General features: G+C 32.8%; 1 protein-coding gene across 2 annotated transcripts in view; it reads right to left on the bottom strand.

Annotated features, from left to right (window-relative positions):
• The window catches only part of LOC132719774 (mismatch repair endonuclease PMS2-like), a 28,094-nt gene that overhangs the window by 3,432 nt on the left and 11,106 nt on the right, over positions 1-13,556 (bottom strand). For both annotated transcript variants that reach the window (XM_060703625.1, XM_060703626.1), the window contains exons 13-24: positions 13,058-13,097; positions 12,293-12,320; positions 11,943-12,063; positions 8,059-8,885; positions 7,462-7,543; positions 6,918-7,017; positions 6,388-6,555; positions 4,857-4,957; positions 1,323-1,391; positions 1,058-1,095; positions 530-634; positions 96-131 (exon numbers count right to left, since the gene is read on the bottom strand). In XM_060703625.1, the coding sequence (XP_060559608.1) occupies positions 96-131; positions 530-634; positions 1,058-1,095; positions 1,323-1,391; positions 4,857-4,957; positions 6,388-6,555; positions 6,918-7,017; positions 7,462-7,543; positions 8,059-8,885; positions 11,943-12,063; positions 12,293-12,320; positions 13,058-13,097 (1,715 nt within the window). The remainder of the gene's footprint in view (positions 1-95; positions 132-529; positions 635-1,057; positions 1,096-1,322; positions 1,392-4,856; positions 4,958-6,387; positions 6,556-6,917; positions 7,018-7,461; positions 7,544-8,058; positions 8,886-11,942; positions 12,064-12,292; positions 12,321-13,057; positions 13,098-13,556) is intronic.

Below are 13,556 nucleotides of genomic sequence, written 5' to 3'. Positions count from 1 at the left end.
TTTTGAGCAAATAGTACTTCAATCAAATAAATATAAAAGAAAGCATATAAAGGGATTTCTTGTTAATAAAAATAAATATAGGTATAAATACTCACCCATGGCTGTTCTATTTCACCCATGTGACACACAAGCTGAAACAAATATGCTTAAACATTAAAGAAACTAGAAATAAACCATAGATGCCCCACAATAAAAAAAAATATTATGTTGAAAAAAACAAAAGTGCATTAGTATAACTTTGTGTATTCTTATAAAGTGCTCGGAGACTTGTCTTAATGTCTTATATTTGCTTAATTTACTGTTGTTGGGTAGTAAGACTATATTTTGGATACCATGTTGAGGACCTTAAAGAAGTACATGTTTTAATTTCCATAAATAATTTTTGTAGTGCATCATAAAATCTTTGAATCATACTTTGTTTAGATGGATCAAATATTAAATAAACAGAAAGATATCTATAATTTATTACAAAATATCTGTGTCAGAGTTATCTTTACAACCAGTGAAGCAAACTAACAAATTAAAATACCTTTTTCATCTCAGCTTTGTTCAATCTTGTTCCGATCATGATAGACTTCCTACATGCTCGAGAAGCAAACATGGCACGTACCCTTGATGGTCTACATGTAACCCCCTAAATATTATATAAAATTATCAAGAAAGAAACATTTAATAACTTGAAGACAGTTCACAATGCCTATCTATTTCCAAACAAGAAAATAAAATGCTCTTAACAATATGAATTATAAAGAGGGTGTTATAGCTTTGTTTGTGAAATTGTACATGAACATTTTACACCAAAACAATGAAATAGATGCATGATACAAGAGACATAAAATTATACATGTATTTTATAATTGAAATTGCACACAGATAGCAGGGATAACATAAGGGGAAATAAATGTTTCCTTATTTCAAATGTGCTCCCCATCATTATCAATTCAAAACAAGTATTACATGTAAGTGGATAAATTAGTTCTGTAGCAAGCTGTATAATATATGTCTAATATTTAATCTGTAGTGAATCAAATTTTAGAAAGAGGCCAAGTTAACTTACAGGAGAATCTGTCAGCATGAATATCATTTCCTCTATATCTGAAACAGTCATGATGTACAACTATGAAAAAATAACGTTTTAGAGCTTATGTAAATATGAAATAAATCTTTAAATATTAGATAATTCTAAAAAAATAATACAATTTAAAATCTTAAGGCTCTCCAGTGTGCCTTTAGTAACACATTTATAAGATTTTTCTCTACAAAAATTAAATTTGACTAATTTCTTTATAGTGATGAACATCACACATACTAATATATCTTACCTTCTTTTCCAAAGTTCCAGTTTTTACTTACTGGAGTGGACATTAATTTCACTCTCTGTGTGGGTGGCCCTGAGACAAGAAAAAGTAATGTTGGTTGAAAAAGATTATGGGGATGCTTTGAAAACTCTACAGTATGACATAACAAATGTAAACAAAAGGGCCATGATGGCCCTGAAATCGCTCACCTGTATATAAAAGCTCTTCATGACAAGGAACAAGTAATATTGTAAAATATAAACAAAAGCAGTTCATATTTGTATCTGACTTACAGCATGTGTAAAAACATTACTGGTTGCTATTGCTAAGGGAAAACAACAGTTCCAAAAGATAAAGAAAATCAATGACAACCCTGGGTGGGGCCAATTTTGACCCTAGAGCTTTTATTTGGAGGAACTTGGTAGCCACAAGTACAAGATGTTTCATGCTTAATATCTAAGCTCTAGCTCTTTGTGTTCTTTTAAATGAAGATTTTTTTAAGTTTTCACTTTATACATCTAAGCAAAATTAATGACACTTAGGGAAAGGGCCAATGTTGAACCTAAGGCTTTAATTTGAACAATCTTGGTAGACACTCACAAGGAGATGTTTTATGCTAAATATCTAAGATCTAGGTCTTATTGTTTTTTAAAAGATGATTTTTTTTGTTTTTATTATAAACATATAATGAATATCAATGACCCCCTGGGGCGGGCCAGTTTTGACCCAAGGGCTTTTATTTGAACAAACTTGGTAATCACTTACTAGAAGATGTTTCCTGCTTAATATCTAAGCTTTAGCTATTTGAGTTTTTTAAAAGAAGATATTTTAAGTTTTTACAATATACATGTAAGAAAAATCAATGACCCCATGGGGTGGGGCCAATTTTGACCCCAGGGCTTTTATTTGAACAAACTTGGTAGACACTTACTACACGATGTTTCATGCTTAATATCTAAGCTCTAGCTATTTTGGTTTTTTTAAAAGAATTTTTTTTTAAAAGTTTTTAACTATATATACATTAGCAAAATCAATGACCCCCCCCCCCCCCCGGGTGGGGCCAATTTTGACCCCAGGGCTTTTATTTAAACAAACTTGATAGTCACCTATTAGAAGGTGTTTCTGCTAAATATCTTAGCTCTAGCTCTTTGGGATTTTTAAAAGAAGATTTTTAAAGTTTTTACTATATGCATATGATATATGAAGAAGAAGAAGAAGAAAAAGAAGAAGCTTTATTCTTTTATAAATCACACAATACACAATTGACAAAGCCATCTTAGCTCAGTCACATTTTGGTATATACACTTATGAATTAATATTGGCATTAGTCAACATTAAATCTGTCAATAAAGTAAACAAAATATATGTTTGCAAGAAACAGGATACATGACTCTTACAAGATTTAAATGCTTTTGATTTGTAATTACTTCCCTCACATTTCAAAATATCTAATACAAAAGAATATGTATGAGACTCGTTCCTAAAAATGTGACTGTTTTAAAATATCTGTTTTTATTCATAATTGAATCTTAAATGTTTATTAAGATTGATATAAAATATAAACTAAGTATAAAACATTATTTTGCATCTTCTTTTTTTTGGTATTATTTGTATAAACAATTGTCTAACATGTCAGTACAAACTTACATACGTACATACATACAATAAATACATTTGTGTACACACATGTGATATTTTTTACTTCTAATACATTATTACTATTACTTATTACTATTTTCTATTTACAAATTCATAGCAGTGCTGCATACTTTTTTCATTTAATTTCAAGATAAATATTTAAACACCATATAAGGAATATCAAAGACGCCCCACCCCCAAGGGCGGGGCCAATTTTGACCCAGGGCTTTTATTTGAACAAACTAGATAGCCACTGACTAGACGATGTTTTAAGCCAAATATCTAAACTCTAGCTCTTTTGGATTTTTAAAAGAAGATTTTTCAAGTTTTTTTTCTTTCAGGCCATGGCAACCAGAGTTCTGCATGGAATTTAATTCTTTGAACAATTTTTAAAGTTGACCACCAAAGAAACATTCCTGTGAGGTTTGGATGAAACTGGCTTAGCTGTTAATGAGGAGATGTCATTTAAAGTAAGTTTATGGAAGGATGGACAACTGGACGAAAAGCGATCACTAGAGCTCACCATGTCACTTTGTGACAGGTGAACTAACAAGAGCTGTCCGTAAGACAGCGCGCTCGACTTTTTTATTGCTTGCCAATAAAAAAAGTTTTTGCAGTAAAAGGCAATACAAGAATCTCTGTATTTTTAAAGTGAACAATGGCCATGAGCATTAAGATATTTAGTGAAGAATTATTTTTACTGAATTTGTGTGATACCCTTGAACACTGCAGCAAAGTTTGAAAATGTTTAAGTCAAAAGAGGGCTGGTAAGAAGAAAAAAAAAACTGAGTTGAGCCTTAAATAAATTTAATAGTATTAAACCCACTTTGAGAGAATAAGGTATTTTTTACGTCACTCAGAACACCTTGGGTAAATGACATAATAACATAATTTTTCAAGAAATCTATGCCAAGGAAGCAGTATATTTTTTTGTACAATCAGCATAATATATAGATTTGACTTTGTATGTGAAAGTATTATAGTTACCTTATAATACAAGTAATAGATAAATTTTATCAAGCTTTTTTAGATGTTGTCAGTTGGTCACAAGTGGATCTCTTTCACACAGGCTGTGGGTGACTGGTTACTTTTTGTGGGTCCACTATGTAGATAATGCGTTGTAAACTGATATTTGAATTAACATGAAGGGAAGTTCAATTCATTATTTAATGCCGGGGCGAGTAGGAATAGCTCCCCTTTTCATAGAAAAGTCGAGCTAAAAAGTGGACTGGTACTAAAAACTTAACCAAGATTCTAAGTCGATAAAAGGCCTTAATTTTTAAAAACAAATCCTTGACAGAGTTACCTTCTCTTGCGTACAGATGGGGGGTAATGATGTGAAATAGCATTAAAAGTTTCAAAGCAATATCTCAAAGGGTTAAGGCAATAAGTGGATTTTACCCATATTCAATGTATTTTCTAAGTCAAAAAGGGCATAATTCTGTCAAAAACCTTGACAGAGTTATGTCCTCTTGTCTGTTGATGAAGGTCGTGATGGTAAACAAGTATGGTCAGTTTCAAAGCAATACCTCCAATGGTTTTGAAATAAAGTGAGGTGGTACAAAAAACTTAACCAAGCTCAATACACTTTCTAAGTCAAAAAAGGGCCATAATTCTGTCAAAAACCTTGACAGAGTTATGTACTCTTGTCTGTAGATGGAGGTTATGATGGTGAACAAGTATGGTAAGTTTCAAAGCCATACTTGTAATACTTCTGAAATAAAGTGGGGTGGTACGAAAAACTTAACCAAGGTGTGACGCCGACGCCGACGCCGGGGTGAGTAGGATAGCTCCCCTTTTCATAGAAAAGTCGAGCTAAAAAGTAACTATTTGTTTGTCAAGACAACACATTTGGTATTCCAAAGATTTTGATGTTGCTTTTTTGTTTGGTGTTTATGACTTTTGTAACAATTGTTTTACCTTCTTCATCAATGATAAATTCAAATCCATTTTTTCTGAATATGTCAATGTTGTCCATCAGAATCGTCTCATTACTAGAGGTCAACTCAAGGTTCAAAGGGCTGAAAATATATAGCAATATTACAGGTAAAATCTTTTAGCCGGAGAATTCGATGAATGAAAATCCTCTTATTTGATAAATGAAAATCTTCTTCTATGTGTAAGAGGTAATAACTTGCTAGTACCACCAGGATAGAGCCAGGCCAGCATCACTATCATACAGTATCATCATACTCACTACTGTTTAACAGGTACTTTGTTTTATTAATTCAAAACATTTTAAGCATAATTTTATTTTCTTTCATTACATCCAAGTTTCATTAAAATACAAAATTAATAAGATAAATAGGAGAATTGATCAAAGTCAGTGACCCCCTACCTATCATGCTGATTATAATTAGATTATCGGTTTATTCTGGGTTGCAGTTTAGTATTTTAACATTAACCTTTAAAGTTTAAAAGGGCAGGTAAAAATTTAACATAGGACATATTCATAACAATTACACTTTATCAGGGTTATTTAATGATAAATGAATTTTGCTTCAATGAACTGCTTTAATACGTTCCAACACTATCGTATAATTAGTCTTTGAAACACAACTCTTTGATAAGCAGGACAAATAATATTGACATACTTCTTCAGAATTTCAGATCGCCAATGTAATGAAAGCCTAAAGGAGATATTCTTTGGTTTGAGACTAGTGCCTGTTCTTAAATATATTCAAGTTATGTTATAGCAAGAAATAGAAACATATATATGTCTTTAAATTTTTTACCAGATTTAGACCTATTCTCCTGATTAAACAAATAATGAAATATCAAACACTTGATCAATTACTATATTTCAGCCGCGTCAGGACAAAACCAACATAATGGGTTTGCGACCAGCATGGATCCAGACCAGCCTGCGCATCCGCGCAGTCTGATCAGGATCCATTATGTTGGTTTTGTCATGACGCGGCTCATTTATGCTAATGACCATATTGACATGATGAAGCCACCAGTATAAAACAGTGCACTCTTATTAAATACTACCCAGATGAATGCTCTTTGCCATCTTTCTGATATGGATTTTTTTTTTTTTTTTAGGTTTTACGTCACATCGACACAGTATAGGTCATATCGCGACTTTCCAGCTTTACTGGTGGAGGAAGACCTCAGGTGCCCTTCCGTGCATATTTCAGGCACGAACGGGCACCTGAGTAGAACCACCGACGTTCCGTAAGCTAGCTGGATAGCTTCCTCACATGAAAGAATCCAAAGTCCCTTTCGGGATTCGAACCCACAGCGGTGAGGGGCAAGTGATTTGAAGTCAACGACCTTAACCACTCGGCCACGGACGCATTACAATGAAAAATGTCCATATTTAATACTTGGCAAGTTAATATTGTATCAAACAGAAAATCAAATCTGCAATTTTCATGTAAATTTGTTGTAATTAATGCTTCCGAGGGATCACCCTTCTTCTAGATTTTTAGTGAAAATATATTACGCAATAAGTTTTTGACTCTGTATGACGGTGTCTCGTTGTAAAGTCTCAAAATTAAATTTCTCGTCAGTGGCATGTTGATCTACAATAAACAAGTCCTTCTCCAGCCGTGTGATGATAAATCCTTTATTAAACTGTCCTAATATCTCCATCTTGGAAAACATATCCTTCCTGTGAAAATGCAAAATAATTTTTTTTATTGTAAACTTTTCAGTACTAACATATATTTTCCATTTAAGAAGCAATTTATGTCAGATACTCTTAAATTTTAAAATAGTAATCATTTTAATAATAAATCAGGTAATTATCAAGTTCAGATTAGTAAGTTGAATTTCTTTATGGAAACATTTTCTATATCAAACTTTATTCCTTATTCATTTCAGACCTATAATGTCGGAATCTCACTTCATAAAAGTTTCATTACAACACCTGCATGTTTGGTTTGTATCTTTGATTCTTTATTATAACACCTGCATTTTTGATTTTAATCTTTGATAAATTAACGTAACAGTTTCAATTTTATTCTATCTTACTTGATTTCTCTTTGTAACTCCTGCTCAGCAGCCAGATTCTCTGCCGGGTTTATAGTGGCACGAAATGCTCGGCTAAATTTACTGCTCTCATCAACCTTGTCTGTTATGATAAAATAAAACATTGTTGTTAATACTTCTACATGAATTAATATTGATAATAAATAAAACAAAACAAAATTTAATTTCATGTCAAAAAAAGGGTTAATTTAATATAAAAACTTAATAAAAGGTAATGGTGAACTAATGGTAAGGTGACTGCTTTTAAACTTGTAGGTTCAAGTAATACTTACATTTGATATAACAAGTGATTTTCATTAAATGCACACATTTGCTAACAATCCATGTTAAAATCAATAAATAAATCAAAACTAAGATGAAAATATGACTTAAGTAACCAAAATCTTTCTTCATACATATCCTATCCCATTTCTTTAAAGGTTAATTAAATATTTTCACAATGATGCAAACAAAAATCATTGAAAGTAAGACATCATAAGCATTTTATGTGTTAAATCATAAAGAATAGTTTTGTTCAACATGGTACCTCTGGACTGCCATCTGTTTTTCAAAATATCCATAGAGAAACTTATACAACTTTCCTTCCTATCTACATCTTCCTCCATATCCTATAATATAGAATTACACAATCAATGTAAATAACAGATACTGTTATCTAATAAATAACATAAAATATAATACTACAAGTGACATATATAATACTATTACATTTTAACAATGATGAAATATTTTCAAGAATGCCTTCCATTTCAAAAATATCTTCTTAAACAACAAAATAGAAATAACAGAATCCCTAAAGAACACCCAGAATGGCAAAATTGAAAATGTTGCTGGCTCAGTTTGATTGAACCAGTGATTGGACAATACTGGAAAAAGCAAGTAACCATCCTCGCCCCAAAGCACAGTCTTAAACAGAATTTAACATGGTGAAAATTGGAATTTAGAAACATCCACAATGTTTTACTGAAGACCTCAGAAACATGATTCCTCATTGAGTAAAGAACAAATTGTGAAATTCTCCAAAAGTTGAAATAAATTAAGTTTTCTACTGCAGACAATATCTTATTATGAAATCAGGAAATAAGAAAAAGAAATACAAAGGCAAAATTTAGAGAAATCTTACAAGATGTATTTCACCAGTGACATCCACTACCTCATCATTTTCTCCCAGAGTCTGCCCAGTTTCATGTGGAATGATTGCTACACCAATTCCTACATCAGATTCATTCTCCTTACATCTTAAATCATCTTGATGCTGCACTATCTTTACATCAGATCTTTTATCTACCTTGTTCTCCTGCACATTCAGATCTCCTTTGTCTGATGCTGCTTCAGATACAGTTCTTTCACTATCAGTCATTAATTCACCATCCTTGTTTACTTCTTTTTGAACACATGTGGTATTATTTTGAACACATTGCATATCATCATGAACACATTCTGTACTAGAACACACATTAGAAGTTGTATTTTGAACACATTTGGTGGGTTTATGAACACAATTTTCTCTATCAACATGTGCTATACCAAGTCTAGAGGAAATAACTGATGCTTCAAGCTTTGTTGACTCATTGTCTATTTTCATGTTATCATTTACTATCAAACTAAGTTCATTTTTAAACGTACCACTATTTTTACATTCTTTGTTTTTAACATCATTCCCTGTATTATTATTATCCCCAGTTTCATCTATTTGTTTTCCAGGCTCATCCCAAATCATATCTTGTTTACATACACTAGTATCTTCAAATTTATTCACAGTGTTACTGGAACTTCTATGTTCTACTATAATTACAGAATCCTTGACAGTGTCATTTTGCTCTTTAAGATCATTAATTATAATAACATCATTATCAGAATCTTTAATTTCTTTATTACTATCATTTGAACCATCATTGGATGTTTTTACCGGACTCTGATAGGATGAAACAAAAGAATCTAATCTTCTCTCTGAAATTAAAAGGTTATTAATACACTTAAAACATCTACATGTACATGTATTTGATTCATAGCAAACTTCATTCATCATTTTACTGAATTACAAAAATCTCACTATGTGACAGACTGATCAAATAATTATTGACTATGACTATGTACTTGGGGAATTAAAATTGTATAATTTACTTTCTAGCTGTGAAAAAAAAAACATATTCAAAGTCAAATGCAATTTTAAGTACTGGCTACATTTCTTTCTTTTATTTTTCAAAAAATGGGGCAAAGACAGAAAAGGCCGGGTTGCATTTGTATACCAAATATCATGATGCTGTGATGTTACGAAAAAAATTTGCCACTGATCATCAATGTAAACAAGAGCTGTCGGTAGGACAGCAACGCTCGACTATTCTTTGTGCTTGATAGTAAAAAAAATGCTTGATAGAGTTACCTCCTCCTGTTTACAGGTTGGGGTCATGATGGTGAACAAGTGTGCAAAGTTTCAAAGCCATATGTCAATGGACTTTGAAAATATTTGAACTATTACAAAAACTTTAACGTAAATTCTAAGTCGAAAAAGGGGCATAATTCTGTCAAAATGCTTGATAGAGTTACCTCCACCTGTTTCCAGGTTGGGGTCATGATGGTGAACAAGTGTGCAAAGTTTCAAAGCCATATGTCAATGGACTTTGAAAATATTTGAACTATTACAAAAACTTTAACGTAAATTCTAAGTCGAATAAAGGGGCATAATTCTGTCAAAATGCTTGATAGAGTTACCTCCTCCTGTTTACAGGTTGGGGTCATGATGGTGAACAAGTGTGCAAAGTTTCAAAGCCATATGTCAATGGACTTTGAAAATATTTGAACTATTACAAAAACTTTAACGTAAATTCTAAGTCGAAAAAGGGGCATAATTCTGTCAAAATGCTTAATAGAGTTACCTCCTCCTGTTTACAGGTTGGGGTCATGATGGTGAACAAGTGTGCAAAGTTTCAAAGCCATATGTCAATGGACTTTGAAAATATTTGAACTATTACAAAAACTTTAACTTAAATTCTAAGTCGAATAAAGGGGCATAATTCTGTCAAAATGCTTGATAGAGTTACCTCCTCCTGTTTACAGGTTGGGGTCATGATGGTGAACAAGTGTGCAAAGTTTCAAAGCCATATGTCAATGGACTTTGAAAATATTTGAACTATTACAAAAACTTTAACGTAAATTCTAAGTCGAAAAAGGGGCATAATTCTGTCAAAATGCTTAATAGAGTTACCTCCTCCTGTTTACAGGTTGGGGTCATGATGGTGAACAAGTGTGCAAAGTTTCAAAGCCATATGTCAATGGACTTTGAAAATATTTGAACTATTACAAAAACTTTAACGTAAATTCTAAGTCGAAAAAAGGGGCATAATTCTGTCAAAATGCTTGATAGAGTTACCTCCTCCTGTTTACAGGTTGGGGTCATGATGTTGAACAAGTGTGCAAAGTTTCAAAGCCATATGTCAATGGACTTTGAAAATATTTGAACTATTACAAAAACTTTAACGTAAATTCTAAGTCGATAAAGGGGCATAATTCTGTCAAAATGCTTGATAGAGTTACCTCCTCCTGTCTACAGGTTGGGGTCATGATGGTGAACAAGTGTGCAAAGTTTCAAAGCCATATGTCTATGGACTTTGAAAATATTTGAACTATTACAAAAACTTTAACATAAGTGGTTACGCCGACGCCGACGCTCGGGTGACTGCAATAGCTCTACTTATTCTTATCGAATAGTCGAGCTAAAAATTAAACAAAGTCGGTAAACAGGATGTGGATGAGCAATAGACCTGAATTCGGATCCCACAATATGGGACCACATGTAAATGCTGTATGCCAAATATCAAGAGACTGTGATAAGTAGTTGCTGAGAAAACTGTTACGAAAATTTCCTACCATTGACCATTAATGTCCAAAATTTAACTAAGTCGGTAAACAGGAAGTGAATAAGCAACAGACCTGAAATCAAATCCCACAGTATGGGACCACTTATCAATGCTGTATGCCAAATATCAAGAGGCTGTGATAAGTAGTTGCTGAGAAAACTGTTACGAAAATTTCCTACCATTGATGTCCAAAATTTAACTAATCGGTAAACAGGAAGTGGATAAGCAACAGACCTGAAATCCAATCCCACAGTATGGGACCATGTATCAATGCTGCATACCAAATATCAAGAGGCTGTAATAATTAGTTGCTGAGAAAAGTGTTACGAAAATTTCCTACCATTGACCATTAATGTTGAAAATTTAACTAAGGCGGTAAACAGGAAGTGGATAAGCAACAGACCTGAAATCAAATCCCACGGTATGGGACCACGTATCAATGCTGTATGCCAAATATCAAGAGGCTGTGATAATTAGTTGCTGAGAAAAGTGTTACGAAAATTTCCTACCATTGACCATTAATGTTGAAAATTTAACTAAGGCGGTAAACAGGAAGTGGATAAGCAACAGACCTGAAATCCAATCCCACAGTATGGGACCACGTATCAATGCTGCATGCCAAATATCAAAAGGTTGTGATAATTAGTTGCTGAGAAAAGTGTTACGAAAATTTCCTACCATTGACCATTAATGTTGAAAATTTAACTAAGGCGGTAAACAGGAAGTGGATAAGCAACAGACCTGAAATCAAACCCTATGGTATAGGACTACATATCAATGCTGTATGCCAAATATCAAGAGGCTGTAATAAGTAGTTGCTAAGAAAACTGTTATTAAAATTTCCTACCACTGACCATTAATGGCGTAAATTTAACTAAATCGGTAAACAGGAAGTGGATAAGCAACAGACCTGAAATCGAATCCCACGGTATGGGACCATGTATCAATGCTGTATGCAAAATATCAAGAGGCTGTGATAAGTAGTAGCTGAGAAAACTGTTACGAAAAGTTTTTCCAAGCCCGCCTGCCTGCCTGTCGCTCAACATTCACCATACTATAACCCGGGTTTGCACCAGTGCAACCCGGCCAATAAGGGATTACTATTAATATTTTTCTCAACAAAATAGTAAAGATTTATAAAGAAACTTACGTTTCACCTGGGAACCAGATTTGGTTGGTGAAGTTTTCTTTGTATCAACATCTGTATTATCTTTAGAGAATGCACTACTAAATGATCGCTTCAATTTCATTAGTGATGTCAGACCTGTTGGCTAAAAATGTAAAAGGAAAATGAACAAAATGTTACCAAATACAACATACATGTATTTATAGTTTCATTTTAACTTCTTTTATATATTGTTTGTACATGCATTATGTTTATCTCTGAATTCTTCTCAATATAAAAATATTTAAATCCGTACATTTATTTGGTCAATATTAAACTTGAGGATTGCCTACAAAGATAACTTTTACATAATTATAATGATATACAACAGTTACCTTTTCTAAGCTTGCATGCTTCGACAATCTGAAATGTAATTTACAACAAATTCTTTTATTTCCATTTGCTACACAGATTTAACACTATCAAAGTTGGGAAATAGTATTATCAAAGTGTACTTGAGCTGCGCCATGACAAAACCAATGTAATGCTTTTGCGACCAGCATGGATCCAGACCAGCCTGCGCATCCAAGCAGTCTGATCAGGATCCATGCTGTTCGCTTACAAACCGTATAACAAGTAGAGAAACTGATAGAAAACAGCATGGATCCTGATCAGACTGCGCAGATGCGCAGGCTGGTCTGGATCCATGCTGGTCCCAAAACCATTATGTTAGTTTTGTCGTGACGCGGCTCATTTTATAATATCTATTTCATCTGATGCATTAGAATCAATGTACATGTATTTGATATGAATATGTAATACTAAGTGAGTAACATGAAAGATGATATTAAGTTAAAGATTAATTACATAAAATCTTAAAATAATTGTAATTGTCTATTTATTAACCTGCTGGAATCAAAAGTGATTTGCCTTTGCAACCAGCCTGCCAATCTGTGCAGTCTGACCAGGCTCAAAATTTTTTGGCAGCTCAATTTTTGTATATTGAAAATTCCATTGAACTGTTTGGACTGTTCCAAATTCAAATCTGGGCAAATGCATTGCACATAATCAGCAGGTTAAAGGTTAAGTATCATCAGGAACATAACACTTATAATAAGTCTGAGGTATCATGTTAAAATGAAAATGTTATGATATCTTACCTTGTAAAATTAGAGGCTGTAGTTGGCTGAGCAGCTTTACCTGAAATAATAATTGACATTACACCGCCTGTCAATCAAGCTGGCAGGGGTCTTACAGATAAGCCAATCAACGATCGTTATCAGTTTCATGCTAAGATGTCTGAGAAGTCCGCCATTTTCCTTAGACAAGCTATTTGTATAAGACAATGGTGCAGCAGTATTTATATTGAAATTATTTTGATCTTTTTTTGTCAATTTAAAGCTATTAAAGCAGTATATCTGAGTTACAAAATATCCTGACATATTGACAGATGGAGTCAGATAGTTCATTTTAGAAAAACAAAAATATCAGTAACTTTCTATAGGATATGAAGATAATAAGTTATATAGCAGGTATGAAAGTTAAAACTGGCTATACCACATTGCATCAAACAAGGAAAAAGTTTAAACAAATACTCTATTCCTTCCTTTATTACAATTATGTCTATTCATAATCACATAATATAGTATAAGGTCCCAG

This window comes from Ruditapes philippinarum, unplaced genomic scaffold (genome assembly GCF_026571515.1).
Source record: "Ruditapes philippinarum isolate M1 unplaced genomic scaffold, ASM2657151v2 ctg135_1_1_1_1, whole genome shotgun sequence".
Lineage (NCBI taxonomy): Eukaryota > Metazoa > Mollusca > Bivalvia > Venerida > Veneridae > Ruditapes > Ruditapes philippinarum.
The sequence above is the reverse complement of the archived record's forward strand: the minus strand, read 5'-3'. Positions and strand labels throughout refer to the sequence as shown.